Below are 19,690 nucleotides of genomic sequence, written 5' to 3' on the forward strand. Positions count from 1 at the left end.
TACACTTTTCATTTTCATGGACCACTGTTCCAAAAATCTGTCAGACACCTGTGGGGAGTATAAATGCTCACTGCACCCCTTATTACATTCCGTGAGGGGTGAAGTTTCCAAAATGGGGTCACATGTGGGGGGGGTCCATTGTTCTGGCACCATGGGGGCTTTGTAAACACACATGGCCTTCAATTACGGACAAATGTTCTCTCTAAAAGCCCCAATGGCGCTCCTTCTTTTCTTTACATCCAAATATGGGGTATGTTCTTACTCAGAAGAAATGGGGTTACAAATTTGTGGGGCTTTTTTTCCCTTGTGAAAATGAAAAATACCCCATTTGTGGCTCTAAACTGTTTCCTTGAAATACGACAGGGCTCCGAAGTGAGAGAGCGTCATGCGCATTTGAGGACTAAATTAGGGGTTGCATAGGGGTGGACATAGGGGTATTCTACGCCAGTGATTCCCAAACAGGGTGCCTCCAGCTGTTGCTAAACTCCCAGCATGCATGGACAGCCAGTGGCTGTCCAGAAATGCTGAGAGCTGTTTTTTTGCAACAGCTGTAGGCTCCATTTTAGAAACACTGCCATACGATACGTTTTTCATTTTTATTGGGGGGGGGGACAGTGTAAGGGTGTGTATATGTAGTGTTTTACCCTTTATTATGTGTTAGCGTAGTGTAGTGTAGTGTTTTTAGGGTACATTCGCACAGGCGGAGGTTTACAGTGAGTTTCCCGCTAGGAGTTTGAGCTGCTGTGGAAAATTAGCTCAAACTTGAAGCAGGTAATTCACTGTAAACCCGCCCGTGTGAATGTACCCTGTACATTCACATGGGGGGGGGCAAACCTCCAGCTGTTGCACAACTACAACTCCCAGCATGCAGCTCCCAGCTGTATAGTGGTCTCCAAACTGTAGCCCTCCAGATGTTGCTAGGCAACTCACCGGTGTCCGTAATCTGCAACATGCCACACCAGGGAGCCAGCCGCATGTCATCGCTGCCCGCCGATCACCGCTGCCGATTGTCGCCACCGATGGTAAGTTGACCTCCGGTGCCGGTCATCATCAGTTCCCCCGTTCTGCACGGACTACTGTGGGTGGGCAGAACAGGGGAACCGAACTTTAACACCCCCCCCCCCCACTGCCCCCGATCTGCTATTGGTCTATCGCTTCTGAACAACCAATAGCTCGGATAGGAGGGGTGGCACCCCTGCCACCTAACTCCTATCCCTTCAGGGGGACCAGGGGTGTCTTGGACATCCCCGATCCCCCTTATTTTCCGGGTCACCAGAGACCCGTATGATCACCGCAGATCACTGGTCTGAATTGACCGGCGATTTGCGGCGATAGACGACATGGGGGGCGGGGGCTCAGGACCCCCCTGGGCGATGTGCCGGGATGCCTGCTGAATGATTTCCCATGGGCACATCCATACGCCCTGTGTCCTTAAGGGGTTAAAGAGGATCATTTTCTTTTTAAAGGGGCAGATTGGATAAAAAATGCAATTAGCCTTTCCCAGTCATAGAGTTTCTGGTGACCTTTGCCCACCACAAATGAATGGGAGCTAAGCTGCTGTAGTCCAGATACTACAAAATATATGGACCTGATCACTTTTGGCTTCGTTCATTGTGTGTACGCTACTGCGATAGTTCTGTCAAACAACTGATCGGTGAGCTGCCACCCTTCTGCATTGCTATGATCAGATATTAATGGCCTATCCTGAAGACAAACTGTTAAAAAGTCATAGAAAACCCCTTTAAGCAGCAAAAATTTTCAAACAATAGTTGTAACATACCTATAGTTGCTACATATTAATGTGTAAATAGCAGCATGCTTCATTGATGGGCTTTGATATCGCCCTGTGTAATGTATATCCCTATAGCTGCAGTACACATTTTTATTAACACCACAATTTAATTTAGTAATAGCTAACATGTAACACAATAGTCACATCAATGGGGTTTATCCAACATTGCATAATAATAATAATCATGCCCAAACAATGGTGCCCTCATTGCAAAAATGTCAATATGAGAAAATATGTATATATGTGTTCGCATGATACAGCCTGCCATGAAGTGGATCCATCGGAAAGAAGTACTATAAGTCCTTTTATATTTCCAATTCCTTTTGAACACACTTGTGACTTTGGCTCAACAACTTTGGTAAAAACATAACCACAAGTGTACATCTACCATTGCAAAAATTAAGTATTCAATAGTGCTTTAGGAAAAACACTTAGGCTGTGTTCACACATTCAGGTTTTTAATTGCTATTTTCTTTAATAACAAAGTCAGGAATGGATTGTAATACAGGAGAAGCCTCAGTGTTTCCTTTATACGTGTCCTTTATTTCTGATCCATTCCTAGCTTTGTATTCAATAATTGCAATTTAGAACCTGAACGTGTGAACACTGCCTAACAATTAAAATACTTATTGCTTCCTGCAATAGAGAGTTAGCCAGTACTATCCTATTGTCAATTATAGGTGTGACCTTCATGCTTGTACTTGCTGTTATTCAGACTAGCCACATTGCCACTGACCATATATTATAAGAAGCCACTGACCATATAATTATAAGAAGCCATTGACCATATATTATAAGAAGCCACTGACCATATAATTATAAGAAGCCACTGACCATATATTATAAGAAGCCACTGACCATATATTATAAGAAGCCACTGACCATATATTATAAGAAGCCAATGACCATATATTATAAGAAGCCACTGACCATATATTATAAGAAGCCACTGACCATATATTATAAGAAGCCACTGACCATATATTATAAGAAGCCACTGACCATATATTATAAGAAGCCACTGACCATATATTATAAGAAACCACTGACCATAAATTATAAGAAACCACTGACCATATATTATAAGAAGCCACTGACCATATATTATAAGAAGCCACTGACCATATATTATAAGAAGCCACTGACCATATATTATAAGAAGCCACTGACCATATATTATAAGAAACCACTGACCAGATATTATAAGAAGCCACTGACCATATATTATAAGAAACCACTGACTATAAATTATAAGAAACCACTGACCATATATTATAAGAAGCCACCGACCATATATTATAAGAAGCCACTGACCATATATTATAAGAAGCCACTGACCATATATTCTAAGAAGCCACTGACCATATATTATAAGAAGCCACTGACCATATATTATAAGAAGCCACTGACCATATATTATAAGAAACCACTGATCATAAATTATAAGAAACCACTGACCATATATTATAAGAAGCCACTGACCATATATTATAAGAAGCCACTGACCATATATTATAAGAAGCCACTGACCATATATTATAAGAAGCCACTGACCATATATTATAAGAAGCCACTGACCATATATTATAAGAAGCCACTGACCATATATTATAAGAAGCCACTGACCTTATATTATAAGAAGCCACTGACCATATATTATAAGAAGCCACTGACCATATATTATAAGAAGCCACTGACCCTATATTATAAGAAGCCACTGACCATATATTATAAGAAGCCACTGACCATATATTATAAGAAGCCACTGACCATATATTATAAGAAGCCACTGACCATATATTATAAGAAGCCACTGACCTTATATTATAAGAAGCCACTGACCATATATTATAAGAAGCCACTGACCATATATTATAAGAAGCCACTGACCTTATATTATAAGAAGCCACTGACCATATATTATAAGAAGCCACTGAACATGGTCATTCATTAAATTGTACCAACTTATTTAATACATTTCTGCAACTGTCCTATTAATCTGAATGGAACTTCCAGAAATCCATTTGCTTACTGCTGAAATAACACCATTAAATGGAACTTTCCACAGAAATGTTTACAACATGTTTTTACCATGTGTGAATCCATCCTAACATATTAAACTAAGGGCCCTATTATAGGTGGCAAAAGCTCTAAGCTGAACTTACATAACTAGAGCTGAAACTGGGGCAACTCCTCCCCCCTACAATATACAGAGCAATTTGGGGGTTCCCATTGGGTGGAGAGGGTCACCTGGTTACTCTGCAACTCCTTCTTAAAGGTACAGTACATATACAATACAACAATACAGTAAATACAGCAAAGTTCATAAACACAGTAAACAATAGAACAGTGGGCCCATCACAGGAGCAGCAGGCATGCCGAGGAGATCCGCAGCCTACAGGACAGCCTTTGGTGCTGGGACACCACAGAATTCTAATAATAGTGGATGTTTTACACATTATGCTGGCTCAAGCATTTGTGTATAATTTTTGTATAATTCTGGAGGATTTCAGGTGAGCTGAACACATAAGGACTTTTTTCACTTGCTCAGTTGAGCCTATTAGGCCAGAAATTGATATACAACTAATTTTGGCCCATCTAGTAGGGCACTAACTCACTTGAACACTGTAGGTAGATAAAACAGCTAATGCCTGACCAAGCCAGGGACCTTGTGTCATATGCATGCTGGTAGCAATACATTGTGTAGTCAAGCCATGCCTCAGAGAATGGCTCCATTTATTTACTTATCCAAAAGAGTATTCAAAGTCCTGGAACAATGAATCAACCATCAAGTAACCATAACATTGAAAATTCCAAAAAGGTGTTGTATATTACCAACATCACAATTAAACTCAATCCATCAGACAAACCACACTGTTGACACATGACTTCCAATTAGATATGAGGACTATACAAATGGGGAATGACATTTTAAAATCATTATTAAATAATGTCACTTATTAACAAATTTCGAAAAATATTTTCCCCTTTGTTTTTCTAAGACATTCCAATGATCTAGGGAGAAATATAATGCGCACAACAGAATGAACCTGTCTGTGATATAGATGACAGAGTGTGAACACTAGCGTTCATCAATCACTGGAGCTATGATTTCAGCTCTGCATTTGCTAACCTCACAGAGGTTGAATACAGGCTGGAGACGATGGGCAGCCTCAGGGTCATTATAAGACTACACCAACCAGATCATTCATCCCATACTTATACGCAATGCCAGATAATACACTATACAGTACAGCTTTGTCTAGGTTCATTTGTCATTAGTGTAGTTTATACCAGATTAGATCAAAGAAGAGGTACATTTTAATGTTCTCATTCCACACATGGGCTGGTGCAAGGCTTCTTATTGTCTCCAGATAGACACGTTAATCGGTCAAAAACCTTCCCAATGCAATTGCTTATTTACTGTATCAGATCACCAGTCTCTACTGGCTTGCCATTTGCTACAACATGCCATCAGCAGAGCTACAGTTTAATAGCTATAGAGAGTAAACCATTGTGATCATTTCTGACTGCCGGGTGGCTACACTGCACCTTTGGTTGTGCAACAACAAACATTTGTGTGATTCGTCAGCAATTTGTTGTCATGTGACTACTTTGGATTTACCATTTGGGTGTAAAATGTGCAGACAAGTCACAAGCATGTTAGAGTCCCAGGTGACTACAGGATGGGCCATTTATATGGATAAACCTTAATAAAATGGGAATGGTTGGTGATATTAACTTCTTGTTTGTGGCACATTAGTTGCTGACCACTTATAAAATGTGTTCAATGTGCTGCCCATTGTGTTGGATTGTCAATGCAACCCTCTTCTCCCAGTCTTCACACACTGATAGCAACACCGCAGGAGAAATGCTAGCACAGGCTTCCAGTATCCGTAGTTTCAGGTGCTGCAGAATGAGCAAAACAAAAATTGGAACAGGACCCTCAGTTTACGCAGAAGATTTTGTTCAGCGATGAGGCAAACTTTTATGTAAAAAGTGAAGTTAACAAACAAAACCACCGCTATTGGTCTGACACTAACCCACATTGGAGAGATCCCTCCAAGACTGTTGGAACACAAAAATTGATGGTATGGTGGGGTATAGGGAATACAAAGATAGTGGGGCCATTCTTCATCAATGGAAACCTCAAGGCCACTGGATATGTGAAATTGCTACATGGTGATGTGTTTCCCTCTTTATGCACTGAAGCTGGCATGTTCCCTGAGATTTTCCAGATCCGAGCATTCCTAGATGAACAGTTTCCGGGAAAGTGGATTGGTCATCGTGGGCCAGTTGAATGGCCCCCAAGGTCTCCCAATCTGACCCCCTGAGACTTTTATCTTTGGGGTCATCTGAAGGCAATTGTCTATGCTGTGAAGATACGAGATGTGCACCACCTAAAACTACTGATACTGGAAGCCTGTGCTAGCATTTCTCCTGCGGTGTTGCTATCAGTGTGTGAAGAGTGGGAGAAGAGGGTTGGATTGACAATCCAACACAATGGGCAGCACATTGAACACATTTTATAAGTGGTCAGAAACTTGTAAATAACTCATGAAAGAATAAAGTTAAAACCAAGCACATCATTGTTTTTTTTGTGAAATTCCCAATAAGTTTGATGTGTCACATGACCCTCTTCCTATTGAAAAAACAAAAGTTGGCTTCAAAATGTCCGACTTCAAAATGGCCACCATGGTCACCATCCATCTTGAAAAGTTTCCCCCCTCACATATACTAATGTGCCACAAACAGGAAGTTAATATCACCCACCATTCCCATTTTATTAAGGTGTATCCATATAAATGGCCCACCCTGTACAATGACAAAGTCACATGCATCCTGCAAGAGTCGAACTGGTTTGGATTTTTGGCGCTAGGCCTATCACAGTTATTTTATGTCTAGTCTACATTGCAATCATTATATCGTACAACCAAAGTTTCCATGTAGCCCTGCGGGAGTCTGATGAGCCCAAACCCACTGGCACCTTCATTTTGATATAGATGCCATGAACGTCATTAATTACAGCATCTACAGGGTTAATGGCAAACATCCGTGTGATCACTTAGGTCTCACTTATTGGTGAGACCTGGAACTCACCTATGAAGTAAGCTGCTCTGCTCGCTTTATTGCCACGCCGTAAAAATAAGGCGCTGTGCATGAAGTTACTTGCTGCAGTGTCATACATTTATAATGCCTGTCATAAAGGGATTAAGATATGGCTCATCTTAGTCTTAAAGGCCCAGCATATTTTTCTGTTGTTGTCTCCCTTCATTTAGAGAGCCTTATTTTATTTATTTATTTATTTAACTTTAGCATTCAATTTATGTTACTCTCAACATTCATTTTAACATTCAATTTCACCATTATTTTCTTATTTGTTTTCACAATTCTCCAAACATCTTACATTATGGTTTTGGATTTTTTTGAGAAGGGTTGCAAGGGCATATTGTTTTTTATTTATTTAAAAATATTAAGGTTTATGCTTTATTTATTTATTTTATAAAACTTTATTTATCTATTCTGTAAAAATCGATGGCCTATCCTCCAGACAGGCCATAAATATTACTCTTAACAGCCCCGTTGATCAGCTATTGAAAGGGGTGTTAGCGTTTGTTTGCACTGAAATTGCCCTATTTTTAGTAATGGTGGGGCACAGAACTACAGTGTTGCCCTGTTCACTTGAATGGAGATGAGTAGTAGTTTTTTGCACTTCCTCTACTGGATGTATGGCAAGATGTAAAGGAGTTATGTCTTTTGTCAAAATCATTACAAATACAGAAAAATACCTTAATTTAAAAGGATTAATTTAAATTAAGGTAAATTTCAGGTGGCTTTCATTGGTCCTTTACTGAGGAAAAGCTTCTTTCTGGACACTGCCATAAAGCCAAGATTGGTGAAGTAATGCAGTGATAGTTGACCTTTTGAAAGATTCTCCCATTTGTACATCTTTAGGATCTTTAGAGCTAATACATAGTGACCATTGGGTTTTTCGTCAACTAGCCAGCCATGAGGAAGGATCAAGTCTGATCTGAAATGCGGCAGTGTTTGTATCCTGCCTGTATGTTCCCGAACAAGCTACAATAAAGTCTTCTTCATTTTAAATGAACTTCAAGCGCTGGATCGTGTTTTTCTTCATTCTGCTGCCATAGCTGGAGATGCTGCCGGCTGGACCGTGCGCAGGAGCGCTTGTGAGTGGGAGGTGTCAGCTGTCCTGATCCAGATATAGCCAAGGCCCTTCTCCCTTATTTACTTAGAATGGTAGGGCAGCCAGCTCTAGGAAGGGTCCTGGTCCTCTAAACTTCTATTATGGAGTCCACTGTACTCATTGGAATTTTCAATGCAGTAGAAATTTGTTGAACCTTTCTTCAGCTCTTTGCCTCCAGACAATCCTTTCTCTGAGATCTACAGGCAGTTTGTTCCACCTCATATTTTTTTTCTAATTGTCCATAATTAGATCAGTGCCCTATATCTTCAGGGTCATGTTGTTGATTTTAAGGACAATTTTAACATAATCTAAAAAAGGCAGATGTGTTAAGTCCAAGTGCCAGATACCCTTTCTGAGCATCAGAAGAATATGCTTGGTGGATCTGTGGCTCTTTGCAACACATGGGTAATGTGCTTTCATATCAATTTTCTTGATTGTCAGTAGTCGTGAGACCTTATATAGACCTTTTATAGATAGGGCTTTGTCTTTCCAAATCCTGTCCAGTCAATGGAATTCACCACATGAGACTTCAGTAAAAGTATAGAAATATCTCAAAGATCATTAAAAAAAATGGGAGGTAAATTTTAAGTGTCATAGCATGGGGTCTGTCTAAAATGTTAGCTTTTCCTTTTTAATAACGTTACAAAAAAACAATTGTATGTTTATTAGGATTTTCAGAAATAACATTAAAAATAAAAGAAGGACGACAATAAAGAGAAGTTACAATCACCATGGATGAAGCATATAATCAAGTAGACAAGCGTATAAAGATTTCTAGCAGAGACAATAACTATGCCTTCATTATTAGCATTGGGAGATCATTTTTTTATTTTATTTTAGCACAAGGCCTTAAAATAACAAAATGTAAAAAGGGTGAAAGGCCTTAGGAAAGGCCTCGTTTTATTCTCATTATGCTTATGTGCAATACTTTACAGAGAAATCCCATAGTGCATAACCTTGACCTAAAACAGGTAGAGTCTTCAAGATGTCTAAGACGTATCTAAGTGTTCAAATAACTATCATTTGTCTAAACAAGCCAGCTGTAAATAATATGTGCGATGTGTAGACTGTACAAACCACAGGCGACTGTCTCTCCGTCTATCAATAAACATCAACATCAAGCGCAAACCAGAAAAACATTGTAAGAAACAAAAAGAAGAAACATAAGCAGCTGGGAATAAGATGAGAAATGACAGAGCTGTGGGGACTTTTAAAGCCCTATGTGGCTTTTAGCCTAGAGAAGGCCTGGAGAGTGTGGTACCAGCTCTCTCCTACTATTGAGCTATTTCTGGTGATGGGCATCAACAGTTCAAGCAAAGGACTACAGACTTTTCTTATTCTGTGAATATATATTTTCATTATTGTTAAGTTTTACCAAAGGAATCCGAATGAGACATCTATCTGCAGTTTTAGTGAGATCTAAAGGGGAGATCCACAGCTTGCAAGGTTTAATAGCAGGTAGAAGAAGAACACATTGGGTGACACAAAAGGTTTTCCCTCTCTGGTCCATCTCTTTATTCTTTAATGCACTGTAATCTTTACTAGGGATAATGATGGCTCTTTGAAGCAGTAAATCAGTGACTATTGTCACATAGAAGTGTGTGACCTAAGAGAGTCCCACTTGCTCTATACTTTGCATGTTAAAAGAAGACCACCCTTGAGTTCAGAGTCTTGGGTTTTAGTTTCAGAGACTGATGCTTTAAATCAATGCAGATTATAGGGGATTTGCCGTATCTGTGTGTACACTAGAAAACTCACCTACACACAGATGTCTATGAATTCCTGCAGCTGGGAACAAGGAGGTATGGAGTGTCATCACTGGGCTAGAGTGTGAGAACTTGGTATGATCATGAAATTATTAGCTATTTTGCTGCCTTTATATTGCTGGGTATCTGTACGTGTAAAGCATTCTAAAATTTACACTTCTATGAATGATTATTTCTTTTTTTTTGTCTACTTGTAGTAAATTTGTGTGCTACTGTTTTTTTTGTATTTTAATTTACCTTGTGTTTTTTTAATTGTGCTTTTTTAATATAAAGGGAATCTCACCCATGGGACCCAGGACCTGACACGTGAGGAGAACAGAATTCCAGGCTGTCAATCAAACCTGATGGTGGGGAGAGGACACAGCGAGCATTACTTGAGCTACCACATTTCCTCCTCTGTGACTGGGGGACCCCTTAAAGGGGTATTCTCAATTTAGCATTTTATCTCCTATCCACCGGGGGGGGGGGGGGGGGGGGGGGGTTAACATGTTGACCACTGAGGATCTGACCACAGGGACCACCACCAATCCATAGAACAGAGGTGAAATGCCTAACAGAATGAATGAAGTATGCCACACATTCATGGCCAGCGCACTATATATTGTCTATGAGGAACATGGTTGAGCTCAGTGCATTAGGTGAACATCAAAACCTTTGTGTGCCTGAAAGACAATAAAAATTATATTTTATCTCTCTGCTATATCAAGTTTATGATTAGCTATTGATACTACCATCCTACATCAAATGGTCTATAAGTAATAGTGATAAAATCTACTGCTACCTAAAGGGGGTATTGCTACCTAAAGAAGGCTACTTCTACTACCTAAAGGGGGCTCCTATTTCTACCTTAAGGGGGCTACTTACTGCTACCTAAAGGGGGTATTGCTATCTAAATGAGGCTACTTTTACTACCTAAAGGGGGCTCCTATTGCTACATCAAGGGGGCTACTACTACCGAAAGGGGCTCCTTTTATTACCTAAAGGGGGTTCCTATTACTTCCTAAAAGGGGGGATACTATGAATATCTAAAGGGCTACTATAAGTACCTAAAGGGGCCTACTATTACTACCTAAAGGGGGCTACTATTACTACCTAAAGGGGGTTACTACTATCTAAAGAGGCTCCTGCTGCTACTACCGAAAGGGGGCTACTACTCAAATGGGGTCTGCTACTACTACTCCCTAAAGGGGGTCTGCTGATTCTTTATTCAGGGGATTACTATGTACAGTGGAACTTACCTACAGGTTGTAACCCCCACCTATAGGCTACTGCCAACAGGTGGCAGCTATCTACTCTGGGCACCTGCGTAATTGGGAAAACCATGTAATGGGTCTTTTCTACATACTAATTACTTAGTAGTGTGAGAGAACTACTTACTCTTCCCCAACTCTGTGCTCACGTTGTGGGACACCAAGGGGTTACTATTACTTTATGGAGCACTATAGGTGCTGGAAAAGTGCGGAGCTTAAAATGTTTGTCTCGCAGATTCTGTGAAGATGAGTTGTGGCTGGAAGAATCGCCATGATTGTCTGGGCCAGATGGAGAATAAAAAGGAAAATGAGCCACTCCGATTAGAGAAGATTTCACCTGCCAGTCACCTGATATACTGTATGTAATCATTTGGTCCGCAGAGCCTGTGTAGAGCTTATATCTCCCACCATATGTTCATTGTATGGGGGGGAATATTTCCTTCTTGTATACTGGTATAATTGGTAATATTGGTCTCAGTATACAGGATTTGGTCCTTAACAGTATGATGGTAATATGTATGGTGATAATATTTCTCCTTGTATACTGATATTATTGGCCTTAGTATACAAATGCTAAGTCAAAAATGTTCGGGACTATTTTCAGTCCCAGTCTGGCCCTGCTGTACCACTGCTATTTACCACTACAGTCAGCATTGTGAAACTGACAATATTCCCTGTGTCATCCCTAGTTAATAATAAACAGTATAATATATATATATATATATATATATATATATAAGATTTTGTAGCCTCCACTATGTCTTTATTCTTAAAGCTTCCACTACAGTATGTACTTTTCCTGTTTTTTCTAGACCTCTAGAGTTTAAGGTTGTCTATGAATTAACAGTAGAAATATAATAATTTAGGAACTTATGAGATTTTGCGTAGATCTCAAGTGGTTTATAAAAGTCCAAGAGAAAAGCATTTAGAATTTTATTAGTCCGTTGACTGCAAGCATTCATAACTCTCTTTAATCTTGGCCATCTTATCACCACCAAGTGTATATAATAGAACGGCATTGTTTCCAACTTCTTGCACAGAATGGGCCTCTCTGCTCCCTGTATTTGCCTCCCTGTCTTTTGGGAGCACTATACATGATACAGAAATGATTGACGTATTTAATGGAAGGCTGTGGGTGTAATGGAATGTGGATGGAATCCAGGCTCACACAACACACACTAGTGATACAGCTAGACCCCACTGTACAGACCCGAGGGGGGCATTCTCCACAAAGCCGCACTTGCGTGCAATATGACATTATCATTGGCTTCAGTCGTAACACTTTGTCTGTATGTTCCATGGATAAGCCTTCAGAGGATGAAAAACTAATGTTTGGAGCTAAAGACCTTAGCTTGGTGACCTATGTGTTGGGCTGTACACAGCACAGTACAGGATTTGTATAGACTCTGCATTGTAGGCTGCACTTTTGCCTAAATAGCCCTCCATCACTATATGTGTAAAGCTTTTACTGCTGGCATAAAAACTGATCCCAAAGATACCCTATATGTATTATGCCAATGTATGCATCAGACAGCATTGATCATTTTTTATTTATAAAACACCAACATTTTCTAAAGAACAAGTTACAGTATCAAAGTATAGTGGCAACACACTATGCTTCCCTGGTGCAGCAGCAGGATCCTAAGTCATCATAACCAAATAACAGAAAAGAACCCCAGACTCCAAATATGACCCAATTTGTGTACAGTATATATTAGGGTGCATGTACACCCGGGCGGATCGAGCAGGAGAAGCTCCAAGCTGCCTGCCGATGTAGCTGTGTCAGACCCATGCTATTCCATTCATTCCAATGACTCAAAGGAAACCAGCTACTGATTTTGTGTTTGTGTCATTTTCTTATCGTAGACAAATTTTAATTGGGGCTGATAACCACAGCAGACCACGATTTTTCAGTTTGTGATAAAAGTCAGATACATTTGGTAATTACCTGAACGGAGTTACTAGCTCACTCTGTTCAGATCATTGGATTAAATGGGATAAAGCACAAGTCCAGCACAGATATGTCGGCAGGCAGTTTTTAGCTTCTACAGCCGGATCTATGCCATCAAGGCACAAAACATGGTCTGCGTGCACCCTTAGAGATAGTCTACAGTATACATTATGTGAAATGTCGGTTAGCAAGGATCTGCCCTGGACTATATCAGTAAATATATATTGGAATCAAGTGATTGATCAAAATAAACAAATTTAGAAAAGAAATGCAAATGAAGAGTACAAAGCGTACACCCCAATTGTATACAATAGGAAAAAAATCTTACCTCAAGGAACCTCTAACACATACATTTTTACATCAGATAAATAGATAATACACAATATCTAGAATACTTACATGTCACTGTAAGCTATTAGCACCTACATTCAACTTTTTTGTGTGTAATAACTGGACCTGCTTCTATATTCACAAATGTTGAATTTTTTGATAGACTTTTGACAGCCGCACTGTCAGTTCCACTTCATCAGAAAAGAAGATGCTTCCTTTGTTTGCTTTAAAAAGCAGAGAACAGGGCTAAACAGGAGAAATGGTGGAAAAGACCAGAGTTGGTTTTTTAGTCTGAATTGTGTTGAAATGAAAAAGTATGAATGAGGAACATACTTAAATATTATAATAGAAATTAAGTACTCCACACTTTGCAAACATAAAGGGGTATTTCAGGCAATAACACATATCCCCTATCCACTGGATAAGTAATTGATATGTGATCATTGGGGGTTCAACTGCTAGGATCTCGAAAACAAATCTTCCATTGGAATGGCATGGCGGTTGTACATAATCTTCGGCAGCTTCGATAGATAATAAATGGAGTGGCAGTGTGCATATGCTCCATGAAAGCAGCCGGCTCAGGACCATGTTCTCAAAAACATGGGGAGTCCGAGCAGGCGGAGTGCTATAGGCTGATATGTTGGTTCCTTCAAGCTGCAGGAAAAAGAAAGTGGCAATGGTGGCCACAGGGGTAGTTTGTAGGAAGAGGAGGAGGAGAAAACTGTCTTAATCATTGGTAAGGACACTGGAAGAGAGGGGGAAACAACCACTAAATATGGATGTACAAGGTGGAACCAGCTGTAGGGCTGTGGTATGATTCCAATTTATTATATAGAAACCATATAAATAATAAGGTTATAACATTTTAAATATGTTATCTGTGGAGATTGCTACTACCCCCAATTATATTCCCAAAACTCCCAAAGTATATGCCCTGGATCCCTGAAGGTCCATGTTAAGAGTGGCAGTGCTGGTCAATTGCCTTGTCTGTACCTGCTAACTCCAGTCCCATCTGGTTACAATCAGAAACAATATTACAATACAAAAGAGATTATCTTTCAAGAGGCATCCGGCAAGGTTGACCCTTTTGCCAGTACTTTTCGTAGTGTGGCCATAGAACCGCTGGCAATGGCTCACGAAATGTACCCAGAGGTCCAGGGATTTCAGTATGGAAATACTGTGAGAAAATAGTGGTATATACAAATGACATATTGCTGTTGAAGGGGGAATCGACTGCCCGCAGCTATGCCAATCAGTAATTACTTCGATACCCTGTCAGGACAGTAACTTGGTCTTGAAATGATAACAGCCCCCTAATATACTACAATGTCTACCTATAAACATGTCACCAGTCTGTGTTGGAATAAAGCTACATTCATTCACTTCATCTGTGCGTGCTGCGGTGATTCTTCCTCTCTGTACCTATAAACATGACTACATAAAATGGAGTATCAACCCACTACTCCTTAGATTTTAAAGGGGGCAGCGTGGAAGTTGTCCATATTAGCGATGGCGAAGTCCAGTTTGTGAAAGATGGTATTGATGTCTCATCTTTATTTTCTTCACAATGCCCTGGTATGGATTCCCTTGAAAATCTTTCACAAGGTTAATGGCATCTATGAGGATCTCCTTTTGGGAAAAAAGGCGTCTCAAGGAGAAGATTAGTGCTATTGCAGTAACCTGAAGAGGACGCTGGTTCTATTATTTGGCTGCACAATTTCAGCACTTGAGGGGATGGAGTGTACAGATGACTCAGCAGCAAAAGTTCTAAGGCACTTTGTCAAACACCACCCTTTATAGCTAGGAATAGCAGGTGGCTTTGCAACGTCGCACACACATTGTTCACTACATTGTCCGCCAGAAATAAAACATGGAGGAAAGTAAGGGCTTTACTGATTATACCCCTATATGAAAAAAACACCATTACCCTAAGCTTTGCAGATTTGGGGGGGATTAACCCCTTAAGGACTCAGCGTTTTTTCCGTTTTTGCATTTTCATTTTTTCCTCATCACCTTCTAAAAATCATAACGCTTTCAGTTTTGCACATAAAATTTCATATGATGGCTTATTTTTTTTGCGCCACCCATTCTACTTTGCAGTGACATTAGTCATTTTACCAAAGAATCCACGGCGAAATGGAGAAAAAATTCATTGTTCGGCAAAATTGAAGAAAAATTTCATTTTCCAGCTTTTGGGGGCTTCTGTTTCTACGCAGTGCATTTTTCGGTAAAAATGACACCTTATCTTTATTCTGTAGGTCCATACGAGTAAAATGATACCCTACTTATATCGGTTTGATTTTGTCGTACTTCTGAAAAAATCATAACTACATGCAGGAAAATTTATACTTTTAAAATTGTCCTCTTCTGACCCCTATAACTTTTTTATTTTTCCACATATGGGGCAGTATGAGGGCTCATTTTTTGCAACGTGTTCTGAAGTTTTTATCGGTACCATATTTGCATTCATCAGAATTTTTGATCGCTTTTTATAAAAAATTTTATGATATAAAAAGTGACTTTTTGGACTTTGGAATTTTTTTTGTGCATACACCATTGACCGTGCGGTTTAATTAACAATATATTTTTATAGTTCGGACATTTATGCACGTGGCGATACCACATATGTTTATTTATATTTACACAGTTTTTTTTATGGGAAAAGGGGGGTGATTCAAACTTTTATTAGGGAAGGGATTAAATGACTTTTATTAACTTTTTAGATTTCACTTTTTTTTTTTTGCAGTGTTATAGCTCCCATAGTGACCTATAACACTGCACACACTGATCTTTTACCCTGATCCCTGCAAAGCCATAGCTTTGCATGGACCAGCGTAATAGGGGCTTGATTGCTCAAGCCTGTAGCTCAGGCTTGGAGCAATCAAACGCCGATCGGATGCAACGGAGCAAGGTAAGGGGGCCTCCGCTCGCATCCTAGCTGATCGGGACATCGCAATTTTATCGCGATAGTCCCGATCAGCCCGACTGAGCTGCCGGGAAGTGTTTACTTTTATTTTCGAAGGGTTAATAGCGCGCGGCACAACGATTAGCCCAGGGTCCCAACTATGAATAACAGCCGGGACCGACTTGGTGTGATGTGGGGTCATGGCGTGACGCCGTTTTAAACACCGGGACCGGGCACAGGGTGTCCAGGTACGCCCTGCGTCCTTAAGAGGTTAATCACATGGCAGGTAAAACAAACCACTAAATGATTCACAATTATAAACAATGAGGGGCATTTACTAAGGGGTTTAGTCATTTTTTTCTGACTATTTTTGGCGCAAAATTGTCGCAATTGCGCCTACCCTATTTTTTGTGCGACTTTCTCTAGCAAGAGCTAGAAAGTCAAATTTTTTTTCCCCGCTTAATTTACGCAAGTTTTCAGTTTTTACTTGCAGTGGTCAGGAATTTATTAACTGAGACAGTCGCAGTTGTGCAATAAACTGTCGCAACGGCCGTAAAAAATGACTAAATTTACTCCAGCTCCAACATGGAGCAGGAAAAGCTACTGCCGCCCGGGCTCCGACATACTTTCTCCCCGCTACCCTCACTGCGCTACCGGTTCACTGCAGTGATTTACATCCCCCCCTCTCACCTGCCAGCGCCAGACAACTTCCATCTGTCTGCTGTTGAAAGACTACAAGTCCCAGCATGCCCTTACAGTGAGGACACGCTGGGAGTTGTAGTCTTGTAGCAGCGGGAGCTGAGCGGCACGGGCGGGAGACAAGGGGGGGGTAGCGGGGAGGCCGTATGAGGAGCCCGGGCGGCTGCACTGTAATGTCAGCCCGGGCTCCTGCCCTGAGAGCCATAGGCTTTGGCTGTCAGGGCATGCTGGGTGTTGTAGTTTTGCAACAGCTGGAGGGCCACAGTTTGCAGACCACTGGTGTGTCTAACTAAACAGCTGAAGGGGACCGGCATGCTGGGAGTTGTAGTTTTGCAACATCTGGAGGCACCCTGGTTGGGAAACGCTGTTTTAGGCCAGTGTTTCTCAACCAGGGTGCCTCCAGATGTTGCAAGACTACAACTCCCAGCATGCCTAGACAGCCTTTGACTGTCCAGGCATGCTGGGACTTGTAGTTTTGCAACATCTGGAGGCAACCTGGTTGGGTAACACTGGCCTAAAACAGTGTTTCCCAACCAGGGTGCCTCCAGATGTTGCAAAACTACAAGTCCCAGGTTGGGAAACACTGTGCCCGGCCTCCGCCCCACCTTACTGTAAGGGCATGCTGGGAGTTGTAGTCCTGCAGCTGGGGGCAGGGGACAAGCTTGTCACTTGCCCACACATCTCCTGCACCACACAACTACAACTCCCAGCATGTCCTTACTGTAAGGGCATGCTGGCAGTTGTAGTCATGCGGGGCGGGAGATGTGTGAGCAGGTGATAATAAATGTACTAACCCATTTTTTTTTCTCATTTCAGATCCGTGTATCCTGTGGACTCCTTCGGATTCGGTGGACTTCTTCGATGACCAGCGTTTTTCTTTGTTTGATTTTAATAAAATGGTTAACGAGGGCTTGTGGGGGAGTGTTTTTTGTAATAAAAATTTTTTAAAACCTGTTGTGTTTTTTCCTTACTTTACTAGACAGGCTTAGTAGTGGAAGCTGTCTTATAGACGGAGTCCATTACTAAGCTGGGCTTAGCGTTAGCCACAAAAACAGCTAGCGCTAACCCCCTATTATTACCCCGGTACCCAACGCCACAGGGGTGCCGGGAAGAGCTGGTACCAACAGGCCTGGAGCATCAAAAATGGCGCTCCTGGGCCTAGGCGGTAACAGGCTGGAGTTATTTAGGCTGAGGAGGGCCAGTAACAATGGTCCTCGCCCACCCTGGTAACGCCAGGCTGTTACTATTTGGTTGGTATTTGGCTGAGAATGAAAATAGGGGGGACCCTATGCGTGTTTTTTTTTAAATAAATAATTAAATATATTTAAAAAAAACGCATAGGGTCCCCCTATTTTTATTCTCAGCCAAATACCAACCAAACAGTAACAGCCTGATGTTACCAGGGAGGGCGAGGACCATTGTTACTGGCCCTCCCCAGCCTAAATAACGCCAGCCTGTTACCGCCTAGGCACAGGAGCGCCATTTTTGACGCTCCGGGCCTGTTGGTACCGGCTCTTCCCGCCACCCCTGTGGTGTTGGGTACCGGGGTAATAATTGGGGGTTAGCGCTAGCTGTTTTTGTGGCTAACGCTAAGCCCGGCTTAGTAATGGACTCCGTCTATAAGACAGCTTCCACTACTAAGCCTGTCTGGTAAAGTAAAAAAAACAAACACAACAGGTTTAAAAAATAATTATTAAAAAAAAACACTCCCCCACAAGCCCTCGTTAACCATTTTATTAACATCAAGCAAAGAAAAATGCTGGTCGTCGAAGTAGTCCACCGAATCCTAAGGAGTCCACAGGATACACGGATCTGTAGAAGAAGTAACCAAAAAAAAAAAAGTGTGAGTACATTTAGGGAGAAAAAAACTGTGTTAAAAAAAATGTAACACACACACTAAACGCCGTTTACCACTATTCTGAGCCATGACTACAATTTAGTTATTGAATTATTTAGATGTGGTGAAAAAGCTAAAAAAAAACTCAAAAACAAAAGATCCAGAAGGAAACCTAGCAGCCAAACCTATTCAGAAAGCAGGAAAAAGCAACAGACTATTTTTTCTACTACATGAAGTAAATTTCCCACTTTTGCCTATGTGCGCCAAATTTATTAATGCCGTGCAACAATTTAGTAAATTTGTCGCACATAGTCAAAAATGAAGTAGAAAAAAACAGGGTAAAAACCAGACTACATAGTAAAAGATTAGTAAATGCCCCTCATAGTTATCTTCAGCTTAACCCCTTAAGTACTCAGAGTTTTTCAGTTTTTGCACTTTCGTTTTTTCCTCCTTACCTTTTAAAAATCATAACCCTTTCAATTTTCCACCTAAAAATCCATATTATGGCTTATTTTTTGCGTCGCCAATTCTACTTTGCAGTGACATTAGTCATTTTACCCAAAAATTCACGGCGAAACAGAAAAAAAAATCATTGTGCGACAAATTCGAAGAAAAAACACCATTTTGTAACTTTTGGGGGCTTCCGTTTCTACGCAGCGCATATTTAGGTAAAAATGACACCTTTTCATTATTCTGTACGTCCATATGGTTAAAATGATACCCTACTTATATAGGTTTGATTTTGTCGTACTTCTGGAAAAAATCATAACTACATGCAGGAAAATTTATACGTTTAAAAATGTCATCTTCTGACCCCTATAACTTTTTTATTTTTCCACGTACAGAGCGGTATGAGGACTTATTTTTTGCGCCGTGATCTGAAGTTTTATCGGTATGATTTTTGTTTTGATCAGACTTTTCGATCACTTTTTATTCATTATTTAATGGTATA

The 19,690-nt window shown here is 40.6% G+C and overlaps 1 protein-coding gene across 1 annotated transcript; it reads left to right on the forward strand.

Moving 5' to 3' along the window:
• Positions 1-2,693: 2,693 nt before the first annotated feature.
• LOC130357433 (uncharacterized) lies at positions 2,694-3,746 on the forward strand. Its single transcript, XM_056560128.1, has one exon. It carries the CDS (start codon positions 2,694-2,696, stop codon positions 3,744-3,746), a length of 1,053 nt encoding a protein of 350 aa, XP_056416103.1.
• Positions 3,747-19,690: the final 15,944 nt, after the last annotated feature.

The sequence above is a fragment of the Hyla sarda genome, chromosome 2 (assembly GCF_029499605.1).
Source record: "Hyla sarda isolate aHylSar1 chromosome 2, aHylSar1.hap1, whole genome shotgun sequence".
Lineage (NCBI taxonomy): Eukaryota > Metazoa > Chordata > Amphibia > Anura > Hylidae > Hyla > Hyla sarda.